Genomic DNA, 18413 nt, shown 5'->3' with positions numbered 1-18413 from the left:
GCCCCCCACACTCAGCCCCCACCCCCCCCCCCCCCCCCCCCCCACCCCCAACCGGCTCACCGTCACCGCGAGCAGGTGCCCAAGTTCTACCGCTTTGTCTCGGAGCGGTATGCTCTCATCAACTCGTTCATCACCAATGCTGATCACAATCCGGTCTTTGGTACGTACTTGCTGTAACTTGCCCTGTGTGGTCTCTTCTACGTGGTCTTCTGTGGTTTTCTCCACGTTCTCTCGGGGCCTGCAGCCCGTAATCTCCCCCCTTTCCTCCTCTTCCTGCCGGCATCTCCTCACCTCTCCAACATCCCAGACAATCTCTACTTTGACATGAATGGCATTGTGCACAACGCTACCCATCCGGACGACACCGATCCGAACTTTCATCTGACCGAGGACGAGATGTTTGCCGCCATCGGACGGTACCTTGACCGGCTTGTTCAGCTTGTCCGCCCGCAAAAGGTGCTGTTCATGGCCATCGACGGCGTGGCGCCGCGGGCCAAGATGAACCAGCAGCGTGCACGCCGGTTCCGCTCCGCCAAGGAGCGTGAGGTGCTGTACGCCAAGAAGCTGAAGGTCAACCCCGCGCTGGCCGAGCTGGAGCAGTTTGACTCCAACTGCATTACGCCGGGCACCGAGTTTATGGCGCGGCTGACCGCGTACCTGGAGTACTTTATCCGGAGCAAGATCAAGACCGACGCCAACTGGCAGGTGCCGGACGTGATCCTTTCGGGCCACGAGGTGCCCGGCGAGGGCGAGCACAAGATCATGGAGTTCATCCGCCGCTCCAAGATGCAGCCGGGCTACAACCCGAACGTGCGCCACTGCATGTACGGCCTGGACGCAGACCTCATCTTCCTCGGCCTCCTCACCCACGAGCCGCACTTTGCGCTTCTCCGCGAGGAAGTCACCTTTGGCCGCGGCAACTCGCGTGGCTCGGACAAGTTCATGTTCCTCTCGCTGGCGCTCCTCCGCGAGTACCTCGAGTTTGAGTACTCGGAGCTCGAGCTCCCATTCGAGTTTGACGTCGAGCGCATCATTGACGACTGGATCTTCATTTGCTTCCTCATCGGCAACGACTTTCTGCCCACGCTTCCGTTCCTCGACATTGCCGAGGGCGCTCTCGACACCATCTTCAACACCTACAAGCGTGTCCTCCCCACTCTCGGCGGCTACATCAACAACTCGGGCGAGCTCAATCTCGCCCGCATGGAGGTCTTTGTCGCCGAACTTGCCGAGTACGAGCTCGACCTCTTTGCCTCGTCCATTGTCGACGAGGCTTGGAAGGGCCACAAGTCCGGCAAGGGCAAGGGCAAGGGCCGCGGCCGCGGCAAGGGTGCCAAGGTCGGCTCCCGTTCCACCGGCGATGGTGTCATCACCGACTCATCGGCCTCGGCAAACGCCTCGGCCGTCGAGGCTGTCCGCCGTGGCGCCACCGCGTCCGCTAGCTCTGGGACCACCTCGGCCTCTACGCCGCAGCCGGGCGCCAGCCCGAAAACTAAGGCCAAGGCCAAGACCGGCGCTGCCAAGCCCTCGCTCCTTGCTGCTGACCTCGCGTCGATGGGCGTTGACGACGGCGACGACGACGACGACGACGACGTCGGCTCGGACGCCGAGGTTGTTGTCTACTTTGACCCGAACACCGACTCGCTCGCCGACACTGCGGTGCTCGACGCGGGCGAGGCTGCCGTGCTCGCCGCAGCCGCTGCTGACGACCTCGCCGAGGAGAAGAACGCGTGGAAGCAGGCGTACTACATGTCCAAGTTTGGTACCTACGCCGAGGCCGACCGACAGGCGATGAAGGAGGCGTACATCGAGGGCCTACTCTGGGTCCTCCACTACTACTACCACGGCGTCGCTTCGTGGTCGTGGTTCTACCCGTACCACTACGCGCCGATCACGTCCGACTTGCGCGACCTCGCCGACCTCGAGTTCCACTTTGAGCTCGGGACGCCGTTCAAGCCATTCCAGCAGCTGCTCTCCGTCCTGCCGGCCGCTTCGGCGCAGCTCCTCCCCGAGCCGTACCGGCGACTGATGACCGATGACGACTCGCCCATCATCGACATGTACCCCGAGGACTTTGATGTCGACATGAACGGCAAGCGCAACGAGTGGGAGGGTGTCGTCCTCCTCCCGTTCCTCGACGAAGCCTCACTCGTCGCTGCCCACGACTCGATTCCGGCGTCGGCGCTCACCGCTGCCGAGCTGCACCGCAACTCGTACGGTAGCGAGAAGCTGTACGCGCACGACCCGTCGGTGACCGAGGGCTACACCTCACCATACCCGGCGCGACTGCCGGACATTGTCGAGACCCACACTTCGGTGGCGACGTACTCGCTCCCAGAGATTGTGCGCTACCAGTCGCGACTGACCGATGGCGTGGCACTTGGTTCCGCTGGCCCGTTTCTCTTTCCCTCGCTCGCCTACCTGCCGATTGTCTCGACCCGACTCACCGCTGTCCCGGTCAAGGTCTTCAACTACCCGTCGAAGCACCCGTCGCTCGTTCTCGAGCTCGACACTGAAGCCGAGCTGGACGTGGCCGAGGCCGACGCTGCTGCGCTCTCGAACCTCGCGTCGACCCTGCTCTCGACGGTGGTCTACGTTGATGCGCCGTACTTGTTCCAGGCCCGAGTCGTCGGCCTCGAGGCGCCGCATGGCGCCATCAACGCTGCCGGCAAGTACCGCGCCTTTTCCAAGGCCGAGGCTTCAGGCTTTGTCCGCGACTACGCCTCATCTGCTGGCGACTACTACTTCCAGAAGGCTATCGAGGTCTCGAACCCAGACGATGGCCGCCGCGGCGTCGGTGTCTTTGTCGTTGTGCAGCGCGCCGAACGCCTGCTTCGCTCGTCCAAGACTGGTGCCACCTCAGTCCAGTACGCGCAGGTGCGGGAGAAGATTCCGCTCTCGCTCATTGTCCGCCCGGACGACCTTGCTCACGGCGAGGGCCGCGCTGGCGACCCGCGGTTTGCCACCCGCAACGCCGTGCCGCCGGCGGAGCGCCACCCGGCTGGTCAGCTCGTGGTCCACCTGCCCAAGGGCAAGGCCGTCGAGTACTACGGCTCGTCGGGCATTGTCGTCGGGCCTGCGCCCGACGCCAAGGGCAAGGTTGTTGTCTCCATGACCGGCCCCAAGAACGTGGCGAATGTTGGTGCCGGCGTGCTCAACTCCTCGGCCACCAACACCGGCTTTATCACCATGGGTGCGATGGCGAAGAAGGTTAAGACCTCGTTCGGCGCCCTCGCCCGCCTCATGGGCCTCGTCTTTGTCGAGCCCGGTCGCGGCAACCTTGGGCTCAAGCTCAAGCTCAACTCGAAACGGCTCAAGCGACTCGGCTACGTCGAGGAAATGTGGGACGCCAAGTCGAAGCGGTTCGACTGGTTCTACTCGCCGCTCGCTGTCGCGCTGCTCAAAGAGTACAAGGCCAAGTTCCCGGCGGTGTTCAAGGTGCTCGAGAAGAACTCGCGTCTCGACAAGTTTGATGCCAACAAGCTCTTTGCCAACGAGGGCGGTATCGGGTACGTCAAGGAGATCGAGGCCTGGTTCCGACAGCAGCCGTTCTGGAAGGCGCCGATGGTCCCGGTCACCACCCAAGTCGCCGCGCCCGATGTTGTGGCCAACCTCGAGCGCGCGCTCGACAAGCAGGTCAAGGCTGCCGACGCCAAGACATCTGAGCCCACCGAGGTCACTGTCTCGTATGCCGATGTTTTTGCCCGCGAGGAGACTGGATGGATTCCGCCGGCCAACGCCAACACGACCTCGTTTGCCATCGGCGACCGCGTCGTCTCGGTCGCGCCCGCTGGTAAGATGCCGTTTGGCGTCCGCGGCGTCGTCGTTGGTGTCGACGACGAGTCGATCAAGGTTCTTCTCGACAAGCCGATGCTAGGTGGCGTCTCGCTTGGCGGCCTTGTCTCGCACCAGCGCGGCATGTCTGTCCCACTCGGCGTCCTCGTCAACCTCTCCTCGCGCCGGGCCGCCACTCCGTCGCCTGCTGCGAGTGCGGGCCCGTCGCGTTCGCGCGGCGGCGGCGGCGGTGGTGGTGGTGGTGGTGGCGGCCGAGGCAAGCGGTCCAACAACCAGCGCCGTTCGTCAGGCCAGTCTTCGCGCAGTGGTGGCAAGCAGCAGGGTGCACCGGCTGCCCACCCCGCTGGCCAGCAGCAGGCTCAGAAGCCGCAATCGCTGGCACAGCCGCAGAACCAGAGCCAGGGTCAGGGCCAGGGTCAGGGCCAGGGTCAGAGCCAGGGTCAGGGCCAGGGTCAGAGCCAGGGTCAGAGCCAGGGTCAGAGCCAGGGTCAGAGCCAGGGTCAGGGCAAGAAGAAGCGCCGTAACCGCAACCGCAAGAAGAAGGGCGGCGCCAAGACTCCGCTGTCGGCCATCCCGATTCCTCCGGCGCCCGGCATCCAGGCTCCGCCGCAGCGCGCACCTGTCGATGCCAACCAGGCCGGGAAGATGCTGCTGTCATTGATCCAGGGCAGTGCTCCTGCTTCCGCTCCCGCTCCCGCCGTCGTCCCTCCCCCCGCTCCCGCCCCAGGCGCCGCCGTGCCGGCGATGCCCGTCGGCGCTGTACCGTCTCACGCCCAGCTCATGGCCCAACAGCAGCAGTGGCTCCAGCACCAGCAGTGGCTCCAGCACCAGCAGTACCTGCAGTGGCAGCAGCAGCAGCAGATGCACCAGATGCATCATCAGCAGATGGTGGGCGGTGCCTTTGCGCCCACCCCGGCCTCGCTCGCCGCAACCCCTGCCGCAACCCCTGCCGCAACCCCTGCCGCAGCCCCTACCGCACCCGCTCCTGCACCCACCGTCACACCGATGCCGGCCCTGCCAGGCCTGTCGCTCCCCGAATATCCGGTATTTGTTCCGGCCTCGGCCCAGCCTCAGACCCAGCCGCCCCATCATGACCACCACCACCACCAGCAGTAACACCTTCGCTTGTTCTCCCTCAACCAGCCGCATACCCGCGCACGACCCTGCCGAACAACTCTACGTTGACAGACAACAACAGACTCTTCTTCACAACATGTACGCAAGCACCTCCCCCCCCCCCCCCCTCCCCTCTCCCTTTCACGCACGCCCCACACACCCAAACACCCACACCCACCCACACCCACCCACCCACACATCCATATACACTCTCCCCCCCCCCCCTCCCCACCCGCCCCCCGCCCTAACCAATCCACCTTGTTGACTTGCAAAGTTCACATTTTTTTATCCCTTTGCACTTTTTCCTTACTCGTTCCCTTTTTTCCCCCCCCCCCTTGCCTTCTCTCGCACGCTTGCAAGGCCTGGCCCTCTCTCACCATTGGCACGGGACAGAACAATTATGAAGGTCATCATCTTTGCAGCCATTGCTGCGCTGCTCGTCTCGACCGCGGCGGCAGGCATTGTCGCTCAATGCCGCTCCGAGTTCCGTAACGCCAACTGCCGCGCCTGCGCAGAGTCGGCAACTCAGGGCGACTCGACATCCGGTCCCCGCCCCTGTGGTTGGTGCCCGCCAGAGGCTGCAGGCGGCGCAGGTGTGTGCCACCAGCTTCAGTCGGGGACCACTCCTCCTTGCGCTGATGTCAAGCGCGGAAACAACATCGACACCTGCCCGGCGCCGTCGGGCGGCGGCGGCGGGTCGACCACCTGCGATCCGGCCCAGAGCTCGTCGTGCTCGACTCCGCGCGAGTGCAGTGCCGGCGAGCTACCTATCCGTGGCGATCCGCCCGCTTGCTGCCCGACGTGCAGCCCGCGGTGCCAGAGCGGCATCACCGAGCCGGCCTCGCCCATCTGCAGCCCGAACCGTCCGCCGATGGTCAACATGACTTCGTGCACGCTCTCGTGCAAGCGGCCGCCGATCTGCGACCGGTCCACCGCCCTCGACTCGGTTCCCGAGTGCTCGGCGACGCTTGCCCCTGGTATTGATGTCACCACCGGCTGCCCGCGCTGCCGCATCCCGTCGAACCGCGACTGCTCCACCGCTACCTGCGCGCCGTCGGTCTGCTCCACTGGCACCCTCCCGCAGCCGGACGCCTCCAACTTTTGCTGCCTCACCTGCCGCCCGCGCCCGCCGTGCAACCCGGCGACGTGCGCGTCCTCGTTCGCCGAGCTCCGTGTCTGTGGCTCCGGCGAGACGCCTGCCTTTGACGAGACCACATGCTGCCCGACTTGCCGCATTGAGGACCCCAGCACCGATCGCCCTGGTACGGATGGCACCTGCACCGCAGACAACATCCGCAAATGCATGCAGCGCCGCCCGGTGTGTGAGCCTGGCCAGCGCCCGGTCTTTGACCCGTCGAAGGCCTGCTGCGGCTCATGCCGCCGCCCGCAGGTTCTCTGCGATCTGACCTCGGTCGCCGAGTGCGCCACCACTGTTCGCGACTGTGCCTCGGGCGAGGAGCCCGTCCTCCTCTCCACCTCGTGCTGCCCCTCGTGCCGCCCGGCCGAGCCGACCTGCACCACCACCTGCACCGACTCGGAGATCTGCATCCGCCCACGCGACGTCAACGGCGAGGCCCAGCCGTTTGTCTGCCGCGCATTTGACCTCCGCCGCTTCATCGTCAACTCGCGAAACTCGACCCGCGCCGACGTCCTCCGCCGCTTCAAGGCCAACAACGTCCGCCAGATCATCTTCGAGCTCGTCGAGCGCTACTGTGACAAGGCCGAGAACAACGATGTCTGCGAAAAGTACCGCACCATGGTCATCCGCTCCACCCGTTGCACCCGCACTTCCGCCGACGGCGTCGCCCCGGTCACCCTCGAGTGCAAGATCCCGCGCGCAGCCTCCACTTCGACCCGCTCCAACGACTCGCCGTCCGCCATGGTCTCGTCCGCCGTTACCTCGTCTGACGAGTATGAGGTCCAGGCCGAGGGTGGATCTTCCACCTCGGCCGCCACTCGCGACTCGCTCTCGCTCGCTGTTGCATCCATCCTCATTGCCCTCTCCATGCTTGCCGCGTGCGTTGAGGCGCTCTAGTTTGGCCATCGCTTAGCCCCCCCCACCCATCAACAGCCCATTACCTCTCGCTCCGCATTTCACTCTCCGCAGCAGAGGGCAGCCCTCCCTGACGTCAAAGGCGCTGCGCTTTTCTGTGCACACAACACCTCACACTCTCTCTATCTCACTCTCATGCCCGCCAGTATGTCTTGGGCGGCACAAACTTGCCCAGCCCGCGCCACGCGCACAGCCACAGCACCGCAGACACCGCCATCGCCACAGGCACAAGCAGCAGCGCAGTCCGCAGCGACGACTCCGAGTCGGAAACCAAGCCGATGATCGGCGGCGACGCCGCATCGCCCAGTGCATGCGAGCAGAAGATCGAGACCGCAAACGCTCGCGACCGAATCAGCGATGGCGTCGCAGACGCAAGCTCAGAGTTGGACGGGCCTTGGAAGAACCACAGAAAGTACTGTGCCGCTGCCGTCAGCGCAATCACACTCCCGGCCGACGGAAGCACAAGTGCGAGAAAGACTCCGGCCGTCGCAGGCACCATTGCCAGCCCAGAAACCGCCAGGTTGGCGTTCTTTGTCCGCGGCGCAGCAAACACTGCAGCCTGCGCTCCTGAGAGCGTCCCGAAAATGCCCGCAACCACAGTCACCCCGCCCACTACAAGCCCTGCCGTCTCGAGCGTGAGCCCATGGTATCGCACCAGAAACGTTGGCAGCCAGTCAGCCATTCCACCCGCCCCAAACGTCAGTGCCGTCTGCCCGAGCATCGTCAACAAGTACCGCGCGTTGCGCGCGAGCATGCCCGCCACCGTTAGCCACGGCAGGACGAGAACGCCCGTCTCGCCGTCACGACCGCCTGCCTGACTCGCCTCGCCCCCATCGCTGGCCTCGCTACCGCCGCCCCCGCCCAGCAATGAGAGTCGTGCATCCGTCACCAGCGTCACTTTGTCCTCGCCGCTCTCGCCGCCGTCCTCACTCGCACTGCCGGTCACGCTCACGCTCGAGTCTGCACTGCGCTGCCGCTCAAAGTAGCCGCGGCCGGGGTCGCGGATCCGCCACAAGAACGCCGCAAGAACCAGACCCGGCAAGCCGCAGATGAGAAACGCCCACCGCCACCCGAGTCTGTGCCCAACCGAGCCGCCAACCACAAACCCAATGGCCGCGCCGACCGGCAGACCAATGTTGTACAACGCCATTGCCCGCGGCAGCCGCGCCGGTGCAAAAACGTCTGCCAGCAGCGGCGGCGCAATCGTCGCGTACGCAGCCTCGCCAACGCCCACAAGCGCTCTCGCAAGAAGAAAGGTCCAGAAGCCAATCGCTAGCGCCCCAGCCGCCGTCGCCAGAGACCAGATGACCACCCCGACTGTGAGCAGCATCCGGCGATCCATGCCCGAGTCGGCCAGATAGCCAAACAGCGGGCTGGCACACATGTACACAACAATAAAGACCGAGAGCGGGAGCGCAGACTGGGCATCCGTAAGCCCCAGCTCAGCCTTGAACAGCTCCTTGGTGGCAGACGGAACATATCGATCAACATAATTGAGCATGTTCATGCTTCCCAGAATAATCAACGTCGTCGTGGCTCCTGCTGCGTTCGGAATGCTCCAATCATTCTGCATCTCCACACCGTTGCCACTGCGGCCAGCCATACCCTCGCCGACCTCGCCGCCACCGTCCGACGAGTCAAAGCCACCAAAGTCATCACAACTCGACGAAGACCGCACCCCGCCTCCCACAAGCATTCCCACATTGCCCGGAAGGTCTGGTCGGTGGTTGGTTGCCAACAACCCACGTTTGGCCTTGCTCATGCCTTGGTCTACCCACAGACAGACTCGGTCAAGTGCTTCCTCTTTCGCCGTCGTCGCCGCCGTCTTGATCAACCGTGTGCCTGATCACTGTCACCAGCTCGCGCCATTTGAAGCCCTTTTCCGCCCCCGCCACACCTACCACCACCACCCGCTCTACGCACCGCACCCTACGCAACACACCCACACCTCTCCACAACCCTCCCTCCTCTTCTTTCTCTCATACACACCTACCACTCCACCCCCTCCACACCTTTGCTTCCCCTTAACCTTCCCAACCCCGCCGGTAGATTCACGCGCCATGTCGTCGTCGTCGTCGCCGCCGGCCCTCCCCCCACCCTCATCACTAGCACCCATGGACATAACCACACCCTCCACACCTGCTGAGAAGCACAGCCTTGTGAGACGACGGCCTATAACTACCCCGCTGTCAGGCTCTGCAGGACCGTCGCAGGCCGCACCACGCAATGTGCCGCTGACCCCGGCCGAGGCTGAGGCTGCCAACCTCCCGGCGCCCCGATCGCGGGCCCGGGTCGAGCAAGCGTTCATTGATCGGATCACAAGCATGTCGACGCCTGCGCTGCTGGTCGCGCTTGAGGCCAAGTCGCCCATGCAGGGTGGCCTCGACGAGCAGGCCGTGGTCGCCACCATCGCCAAAGAGCTCAAGGCCCGAGCATGGCGCTCGGGCCTCGAACCTGACGCGCTCGAGACCATCGCTTCGTTCTACGTAGACAACATCGACGCCATCAAAGACGTCACCGCCCGCCACATCATCCATGCGCTACTCCCGGCGTCGGTCGTCCCGCAGTCGGTCGCTGTCATGCTCCTTGGCATCGCCCAGCCGCGCTCGCCGGGCATCCGCTCCATCATCTTCATGTGGATGGTCCTCGTCTTTGACTCGTTTGACGGCTACGACGTCATGCACTCGCTATACGGCGCCCTCTTCCACTTTGTGGCGTACGACTCGCTCCGTCCCTGGGTCTGCCACCTCCTTTCGCTCCTCACCCGGCGCGAGGACGTCGTCCCCTTCCGGGTCCGCAAGCTCTTCTCCATCTACAAGCGCCAGGTAGTCGCCAAGGAGCCGGCTCTTATTGCTCTCCTCATGGTCTACAAGGACTACACACCTGAACTGGTCCCCATCGCCCGTCCCTACGGCTTCAAGCCGTCGTTCAAGGCTCCGCACGGCCCGTGGCTCCGTGCCATGCGCGCCGTCCAGGACGCCCGCCCTGCAGCCGAGCTGGCCGCTCAAGCATATGCCGCCCAGGCTGCGCTCCCGCATGGGACAAGGACCCAGACCAAGCGCGCTCTCGACTCGTGGGCTCGCCCGGACCCGATGCGCCCGCGCGGCCGCCGTGGCCGCAAGAAGCGTAAGCTCCTCTCCGCCGAAGTCCTCATCCCGCCGCTCGCCACCTCGCTTCCCGCCCAGTCCGCCCTCGCCTGGGCGAGTCGGCCCTCGCCCTCGACCAGGTCTCCTCCATCGATGACCTCGTCTCCCAGCTTGACACCATCAAGCTTCCCAAGCAGCTCGCTACTGTCTTCTCCGAGCGCTCGCTGCAGCATCTGGTGAGCCTCGACCCGACGCCGGGCGCGCTCGCCCGCATCTCGCACTGGCTCGCTGCGCGCCTTGAGGCCGAGCTTGGATGGGGCGCCTCGCCGCTGCGGCCGATGGCGCTCCAGCTGCTGGAGGCCGTCCGCGACTTTGCCCGCTTCTTCAAGGAGCTACCGCCCGTGCTCGAGGTCTGGCTCGGCTCGTTCCTCCCCGACTGGAACGGTGTTCACGCCGCCGACGTCGTCCTCGATCTTGTAACCTACCTCCGCCCGCTCCCATGGGACGCGCTCTACACCGGCTTCCTCATCCCGCTCTCGCAGCTCTTTGTCGCATCGGGCGTCGCCTTTCAGGTCGCTGTCCTCAACGCCCTCAAGACAATGCTCTTCCGCTGGTTCGCCACAGACTGGGACTCCCACGCCGCCGCTGTTGCCACAGCCATCGCCGCCGCTGACGCTTCCGGCTCTGACCCGCCGCCCACCGTCCCCGTCCCGGGCTTTATCTTTGAGGGTCTTGACATCGGCGCCAACTACTGGCTCTCCATGTACCAACTTCTCGCCTGGGTCGACAAATCTGCCGCACGCGCCCTCGCCCTCGCAAACTCGCACTCGGCGCTCGAGGACGCCGTCCTCGCCTTTTTCGAGCAGTACGCCACCGCCCTCACAGACCTCCGCCTCCCCTTCCTCTGGGTTCCCTCGCCGGGCATCGTCTACCCGTGCCTCCTCTCGCCGGCTGCGCTCTCCACCTCGCGTATCGCAGGAGTCCTTGCCATCATCAAGGCTGAGTACCCGCGCCTCGCCCGCGACCGCGCAGCCAACGCCGCACGCATCGACTTTGACCCGTCGGTCGCCGAGCGCGCCCTGCTCATCAATGCCTACATCGTCGACGCTACCAACGTCTTCTACCGCGGCAACGCCTTTTTGCAGCCGCAACAGACCCAGCTGTTCGACGTCCCGGACGAGCTCATCGACGCTCTCGCCACTCACGACGCCTCGCGCTTTGCCCTCTCCATGGCCTCCAACCTCTCTTGCACAGGCTTCGCCGCAGACTATCTCGCCCTCGCCGCCTCGGACTCTGCCCGCCCAGGATTTGACGTCCCTGACCTCGCATCCATCGAGAACACCAATGACGGCAACCGCCGGGCCGAGTACCTGGACTACCTCCGCGAACGCGGCCTCGACGGCCTTCACGCCTTCCTCTACTCGGCTATCACCACCCTTCGCAAGTCTGGCTCGACCGCCTCTGCTCGCGCCGAGTAATATGCGCCTGTAATTGTACACCTCTCCACTCATGGCAGCCTCCCAAAGCCCTCCCCACACCTTCAAAGTCGCCCAGTTCAACACCCCCAGTACGTTCGCCGCCTTGCCTACCACCGCCTTCACCTGGGTGGCGGCCACAACTCACCGTTCGAGCCGCCCACAGCTTGGTGCGGGCACTGCACAAAGCTTCTCAAGGGTCTCTACCATCAAGGACACACTTGCACAGCATGCGGCATGCATGCACATGCTGAATGCGTAGATGCCATTGCCTCTCTCTGCCTGCCGGCGGCTGTGAAGGTTGTTGCAGGCGCCGATGCTTGCGGACAGGAGACTGACAGCGATGCCGATCACGACCTCGATCTCGCACCCGACGCAGGAATCGATGTCGCAGCTGCTGGCCACGTCTTTGATGCCCATCACTTCTCATCGCCGGCATATTGCCGTATCTGCCGAAAGATGCTGTACGGAGTTGGCAAGCAAGGCCTACGGTGCCTCACATGCGCCATGGTTGTCCACGCCAAGTGTGCGAAACGGGCCACTCCTGCTGTCTGGAGCGTGGCCCCTTGCAAGAGCGAGGTCCAGCCTGCTGATGGCGCCCATCAGTGGATCGAGGGCAACGTGCCAGGCTATGCCGATGCCGCAGGCTGCATCGTCTGCCTCAAGTCGACCAAGTCGGCCAAATCATTGACCGGCTTTCACTGCGTGTGGTGCGATGCTGCGCTCCACTCGGCGTGTATGGCCAAGATGCCGCTGGCCAAGGCGCTAACTTGCAGTCGCGGCCCGCTTGCCGCGCTGCTTCCAGGCGGTGATATGCCGCTGCTTGTCCTGGTCAACACTCGAAGCGGCGGCCAGCAAGGCCGGTCCCTGCTGGGAGGACTCTGCGGTGCCCTCCAGCCGACCCAAGTGTGTGACATGGCCGTCGATGGTGGTCCGCGTGCCCACATCGCCCGCTTTGCTGTCGCCTGCGACTCGACACCCTTCCGCATTCTCGGTGCTGGCGGCGACGGAACCATTGGCTGGATCCTTGCCGTCCTCGACGACATGATCGAGATGGGCGATCTGCCGACGACCCGCCCGCCAGTCGCCATCCTCCCACTCGGGACCGGCAACGACCTCGCGCGGGCCACCGGTTGGGGCCCTGGCTATGCCGGCAAGCCGCTCCGTCCGATCCTCGACAGCGTGCTCACCGCCAAAAACGCCAGCCTCGATCGCTGGAACGTGGTGGTCTCGCTCATGGACAACAACTTTGAAGTCGATGGCCCACCGCTCACTGTCATCAACAACTACTTTTCCATCGGTGTCGACGCCCGTGTTGCCCTCGCCTTTCACACCGCGCGCGAGGCTAACCCAGGCGCCTTTACCTCGCGAACCGGCAACAAGATCCGCTACGCCAAGGAGGGCACCAAGGCCGCCATCTCAGCCTCGCCGGAGCTCTCCACCTCGATCGCGCTGTGGGCGGACGGCGAGCGGGTCACGCTCCCGCATGCTCAGGCCATCATCATCGTCAACATCCCGTCGTACGGCGGCGGCATCAATCTCTGGCGCGACAAGGTCCGCCCATCGTCGTTTTCTGATGGCAAGCTCGAAGTGCTCGCCGTCACATCGTCGGCACACCTCGGCCGCATCCAGGCCGGCGTTGGGTCGGCAACCAAGCTGGCCCAAGCCTCGTCGCTCGAGATCCGCTGGCTCGACGACACCGCTCACCCGGTCCAGATCGACGGCGAGCCGTGGCTCCAGCAACCGGCTATCATCCACATTACCCACCGCAACCAAGCGCCAATTCTTATTCCTGCCGACCCCGATGCTGACGCCGCTCGCGCAAGCAGCAGCGACGGCCCAGCCGCCAGCAGCGGATGAGAACAGACGACACTTGCATTCGCGCGCTTTTGGCCTCATTTCACGCGCAAAAGTGTCGTCGCTCACCAACCAGCACGCGCGTCGCCACTCGTCTCGGCCGATCGCCATGGAGTCCAAGCCCTGGGAGTCGACGACACCGACCAAGACCAACAACATTCTCCGGCACAAGACCCACGCACTGCTGCCACCCTCGTCGCCAGTGAAAACGTTGTTCACTGCATGGTCGCCGCCAGAATGCCCGTCGGTGTGGGACGGCAACGTGGGCTCGCTCGCAGAAAAAGGTCGTGAAACCGGAAAAGATGGTAAACTGGCTCCCGCCCCCAGTCTCGCGCTGACTGCAACGCTCGCCAGCCTGCAGAACGACTCGCCCGAAGGCATCCACTTGCTTGTGGAGAAGGAGAACATTGGCCCGGGACAGCTTGTCATGCCGGCGAGCACCTATCGCGGCAACCTTCCGCCGACTTTGAGCACCGCATCGGTCGCCTCGCATGCCCGCTCGCAGCCGCTCCTCGTCCCACAGCTGCCAGCCGGCTGTCAGCGCGAGTCCTCGCCTCGCGTAAGCCAGGACACCTCGCATCAGCTCTTTGCCTTTGACGACATGCCCGAATGGTCGCTCATCCAGCCGCTCGAGGCCGGCGTCTTCGACCTGGACGATACCTTCGGCGTGCCAGGCTCGTGCCTTAGCTCGGACGAGAGCGCCGACGACACCATCGGAGCCGCCATCCCGCTCGATGTGTCAGATCACCGCGAAGGTACTCTCTCGCTCGCACCACCGCCCGAGATTGTCCGCGGCGCTCTGCCGTGGCTCCTGACCGGCATGGACCAGCGGAGGCTCGCCCAGACGCTGGTGGCGCGGATCGAAGCCTCGGTTAACCTCCAGCTGCTACGATTTCTGTGGATCGGCCTCGTGCCGGCCAGTTACCAGCCCTCGATTGCACCGGTCCACTCGCGGGAGGAGCGGACCCACGAGGCCGAGGCCCGGGCGGCCTTTCTCTACCAGCTCTTGCAACCGTTCCGGGGCAGCTCGTGGCGGAGTCACGCAGGCGCCATTCTCGACGCCTGGCACGCGTTTGACCCACTGACTGTTGAGCGGTCGGTCGAGTTTGCGGCGCGGACACGGGCAGTCAACTCGCTGCAGACGCCCAGTGGTACCGGATCCAAGCTGCCGCGCCGCCCGTCGCGCGTCAAACTCCGCACCTGGTGTTCTGCCACTATGGCCGCCGTCCATCGCGAGGTTCTCCGTGAGCGCCACACCCGCAAGCGCTCACTACTTGTCCATCTCGCGGCCGAGCTTGCTCCTAGCGGCGCCTTTGCATTGGACGACGCCATACTCGCCGCGTGGGGATGGCATACGCCGGAGAGCCCTAGCCACACCGTGAGCTGTGAGACGACCGGCGAGTGGCTCGCGCACCTCAGCCGATCCCGGCTCTTTGTCCTTCCAGACATATTTGCTGCCTTGGGCCAACCAGGTTCGCGGAGCATTACCATTGGGTGCCACGACTACGCGCCGGCGTTGTTCCCTCTTGCGCGGACTCACCCCGAGGAGCTGTACAACGTCAACCGCGGCCTCCACCATCTCCGCCGCATCGCTGCCCGCGCTGCCATCCGCAGCGTGCGCCCACGCCGCCTCGACCTGACCCTGTCGCAGGTCGCAACCGGGGGCCAGGGCGCCAGCCGAGAGCGCAAGCGCAAGCGAGACAGCCCGCTCACCTCGTCGCTGTCCGGCAGCCCGAGCAGCCCGGTCAAGGCCAAACGAACGCGCAGCTCCAGCCTCCGCTAACACCGCCAGTACAAGCACTACTTGCCATGGCTCGACTCGCTGCTCTTTGGCCGCTCCCCGCTGGCTGGGCTAAGAATCTCCTCCAGCGACCGCGGCCGCGACGGCGGAGCTGACGGATCGTCCTTGGTCGAGAGGACGTAGCGTCCGAGCGCGACACCGATGCCTACACAACCCCATGCGCAAGTGAGTACTTCACAAGGAGAGGCAAGGGTGTGAGAAGCGAGGGAGAGGCAGCGGTGGGGACGTACCTGCCGCGGCAACCGTGGACAGTAGCTGGCGAATGGCAAGGCGAGTTCCGCGGTGCATAGGTGGGAGTGGGAGTCGAGTGCCGACGACTTGTGCGAGCCCAGGTGACGACAGTGCAATTAAACCGCTATCGGTACGGTCGTTCGGACGCGTTGTCGCGCGTCTCAAGGTGAACAACTCGATGATGCTTGATTTCCAGGTCGCCGGCCGACGCTACGCGACACCTGCTCGGCCTGCAGCTTGAGGTGGGAGGCGCGCCCGCACGTGATGGCGGCCGACACGTAGACGGCCGCCTGAAGCACGCCCGAGCTGGCGTCGCGGTGGCGACCCCGACGACCGGGAAGGAGAGCATCACAAAGTTAAACCCAGCGGCCGGACGGGGGAGCGCGAGGACGTTGTGGATCTTCTTGTGATGGGCGTGCTTGCCGGATGACGTGGCCGACGCCTACATGAGGAGCGAGGACGAGCATGTCGCGCGACGCGAACGCGCCGGCGAGCGCCGAGTCGAGCTCCGAGTTGATGTCGATGACGCCCGGGAACTCGGCACAGACGTTGAGGGGCGTGCTGTCGGCGACAAAGACCGAGTCGGCGAGCGAGGAGACGCAGTCCAACGTCGGCGCCGCGCACGGGAGCCTCGTGCCGTCAGGCTAAGGTAAGGGTTAATGAAGCCTTTACGGAACAGACGGACAAATTTGACAACGCAGCGGGCTACTTCCGGACAATCTGGCCGAGGACAGGATCGGTGGCCATGGCGGCGACAAAGTCGTCACGGGCGACGTTGAAGCGGAGGCGCTGGTAAAGGTCTTTGTGTGGCGCCTCGATGAGAAGAATGCGGGTGGCGCCGAGGCGTGAGACGATGGCCTTGAGGTCCGAAGTCGAGGGCGGCTCGATGTTGTGGGTCCGCGCGAGGATGACGTGCCGCTGCGCAACGTCCGGAAAGGCAAGGGTGGCCTTGCCCTGCGAGCGCGACTCGAGAAAGAGGGCTACAAGAAGGAGACGCTCGTGGAAGGAGGCGCCCGAGATGGCGGCGGCGATGGGCGAGGAGATCATCGACTTGATGGCCTCGTAGATGTGTGCGGGCGTGACCACATTGGACTCGCGGTCGGCCTCCGCGAGCTCGGCAGCGCGGCGGCAGAGCTCCAGTGCTCTGCGGGCGTCACCGGAGATCGACGCAACCTTGCGGGCACAGAGGGCGATGGCGGTGGGTGCAAAAGCATCGAGCTCGGCCAGCCGCGAGTGGACGATCGTCTCGAGCTGGGCAACGGTGTAGGAGGGGAAGCGAATAATGTGGACGCCGAGGCGCGAGTAGACCCGTGGCAGCATGCGCTCCGGCAGATCGATTGTGTTGGCAATGCCGACGACAAACAGACGCGAGTTGGGCGACGCCGCCCAATCAAAGAGGTTGTACAGGACGGTCTGCTTGCGGGTGACAAGCAGGTCCATCTCGTCAACCAGCATGAGGGTGGCGACCTCGCGCGGCTCGGCAGCATGCTTGAACTCGTTGGCAAGGAGCTGCTGAGCACGGAGCGGCTGGTTTGGCGCCTCGATCTCGCCAAACACACCTCGGGCCATAGCGACGTAGGCGTGCTTGGGTGTGGCCAGCTCCATGGCGTTGATCTCGACGTAGCAGAACGGATCAAGCGAGCCGGCGGCCGCTGCGCTCATCAACTCGCGGACGACCTCGTGGACGGTGGCAGTTTTGCCGGTTCCCGGCAAGCCGCCCATGAACACTGATCCGCCGGTCCGGGTCAGGAACGAGGTCTCGATCTTGGACCGCAGCTCGTTGGCCTGTGACTCACGGCATGGCAGCGTGGCGGGCACAGCCGAGAGCCGCAGCGATGCGCGGGCCTGCAGGAACATGCTCTTGATGCGAGCGACCTCGTCCTCGTCGATGGGCTCGTCGGCGCCCGACTCGCCGCCGTCGTCGATGAGCGGAAAGGCGGCCATTGACTTTTGGCTTCGCTTGAGCATGTGTGCGCGCTCGGCGGCGGCGGCGTGCGATTTGCGCTCTAGCGTCCGCGAGCCAAAGAACGAGCGCATGAGGTGATCGCGGGTCATCTGCGAGGTCCGCGGCTTTTTGGCAGCAATCGGCGTCTTGGCTGCCAGCAAGGCAGCCACATTAATGAGCTTGCCGTCGTCGACGCGGCGGCGCTTGGTTCCCCTGCTCTTGCTCGTCTTGCTCCTACTCGACTTGGACTTGCTGGAGCGAGCAGTGGTCTGTGGCTTTGTGCGCGGCTTGCGGACAGCTACTTTGACCCGGCGCATGGCCGCGCTGGCGCTCTCCTTGCGGTAAGGGTTGAGCATCGAAAGCGGCGAGTGGCCGCCAACCTCGGAGCCTTCGGACTCGTCCTCGGTGTAAGTGTATGCTTCGGTGTACGAGTACTCGTCGTTCGGCTCCGAGTACGTCTCAAAATCATCGTCGTCGGAATCGCCGTCGGCACTAGACTCGGATGCGGAGCCACTTGCCACGTCCATGGACTCGATCTCGTCTTTGCCTGAGCTCGCGCCCTCATCCGAGCTGACAAAAGCATCGCCCGAGTAGAATGGCACGGCTACCGAGCGGCGAGTCCCTCTTCTAGCCGCCGCCTTGCCCGCCGTCTTGCCTGCCACCTTGCCTGCCTTGCCTGATCCCTTGCTTGCGGATGCCTTTGCCTTGCCTGCCTTGCCTGATCCCTTGCTTGCAGATGCCTTTGCCTTGCTTGCGGATGCCTTTGCCTTGCTTGCGGATGCCTTTGCCTTGCTTGCGGATGCCTTTGCCTTGCTTGCAGATGCTTTGGTCTTGGCCGCCTTACCCAAACCCTTACCCACCGACCCCTCGCCCGCCTTGGTCGACCCCTTGCCCACCTTGGGCGACCCCTGGCCCGCCTTGGCCGGCTTGGTCATGCTCGTCGGTATCCGAGCCGGCCGCCTACTCACACGTCCACTACTCCGACGAGGAGTAGCCACAGAAGACGACGATTCCCCGACATCCTCATCCACACCTGCACTCCCATGGCTTCCCT

The 18413-nt window shown here is 64.6% G+C and overlaps 6 protein-coding genes across 6 annotated transcripts; 4 read left to right on the top strand and 2 right to left on the bottom strand.

The window, feature by feature from the left end:
* Positions 1-324: 324 nt before the first annotated feature.
* AMSG_01137 (5'-3' exoribonuclease 1) lies at positions 325-4911 on the top strand (the record flags this gene model as incomplete). Its single annotated transcript, XM_013906851.1, has 2 exons — positions 325-4465; positions 4523-4911. 2 exons carry the CDS (start codon positions 325-327, stop codon positions 4909-4911), a joined length of 4530 nt encoding a protein of 1509 aa, XP_013762305.1.
* Positions 4912-4994: 83 nt separating this feature from the next.
* On the top strand, positions 4995-7073 carry AMSG_01136 (uncharacterized protein). The gene is made up of 2 exons (XM_013906850.1): positions 4995-5010; positions 5305-7073. Exon 2 carries the CDS (start codon positions 5312-5314, stop codon positions 6944-6946), a length of 1635 nt encoding a protein of 544 aa, XP_013762304.1. The 5' UTR covers positions 4995-5010; positions 5305-5311; the 3' UTR covers positions 6947-7073.
* Positions 6993-8759, bottom strand: AMSG_01135 (major facilitator superfamily transporter MFS_1). Its single transcript, XM_013906849.1, has one exon. It carries the CDS (start codon positions 8724-8726, stop codon positions 7098-7100), a length of 1629 nt encoding a protein of 542 aa, XP_013762303.1. The 5' UTR covers positions 8727-8759; the 3' UTR covers positions 6993-7097.
* A 529-nt stretch (positions 8760-9288) lies between these two features.
* AMSG_01134 (uncharacterized protein) lies at positions 9289-11528 on the top strand (the record flags this gene model as incomplete). The annotated part of the gene is made up of 2 exons (XM_013906848.1): positions 9289-10110; positions 10170-11528. The coding sequence occupies 2 exons, from the start codon at positions 9289-9291 to the stop codon at positions 11526-11528; spliced, it is 2181 nt and encodes a 726-aa protein (XP_013762302.1).
* Positions 11529-11559: 31 nt separating this feature from the next.
* Positions 11560-13385, top strand: AMSG_01133 (uncharacterized protein; the record flags this gene model as incomplete). The annotated part of the gene is made up of 2 exons (XM_013906847.1): positions 11560-11617; positions 11692-13385. The coding sequence occupies 2 exons, from the start codon at positions 11560-11562 to the stop codon at positions 13383-13385; spliced, it is 1752 nt and encodes a 583-aa protein (XP_013762301.1).
* Positions 13386-16068: 2683 nt separating this feature from the next.
* On the bottom strand, positions 16069-18301 carry AMSG_01130 (uncharacterized protein). Its single transcript, XM_013906846.1, has one exon. The coding sequence runs from the start codon at positions 18292-18294 to the stop codon at positions 16120-16122; it is 2175 nt and encodes a 724-aa protein (XP_013762300.1). The 5' UTR covers positions 18295-18301; the 3' UTR covers positions 16069-16119.
* Positions 18302-18413: the final 112 nt, after the last annotated feature.

Source organism: Thecamonas trahens (assembly GCF_000142905.1).
Source record: "Thecamonas trahens ATCC 50062 unplaced genomic scaffold supercont1.4, whole genome shotgun sequence".
In the NCBI taxonomy this organism is placed as follows: domain Eukaryota; order Apusomonadida; family Apusomonadidae; genus Thecamonas; species Thecamonas trahens.
Note: the sequence above shows the minus strand (reverse complement) of the source record. Positions and strands in the feature narration are given on the sequence as shown.

Bases quoted from the DNA above. Each gene is read 5' to 3' on its own strand.
- AMSG_01136 (XM_013906850.1), top strand. From the start codon at position 5,312: ATGAAGGTCATCATCTTTGCAGCCATTGCTGCGCTGCTCGTCTCGACC.
- AMSG_01135 (XM_013906849.1), bottom strand. From the start codon at position 8,726: ATGAGCAAGGCCAAACGTGGGTTGTTGGCAACCAACCACCGACCAGAC.
- AMSG_01130 (XM_013906846.1), bottom strand. From the start codon at position 18,294: ATGACCAAGCCGGCCAAGGCGGGCCAGGGGTCGCCCAAGGTGGGCAAG.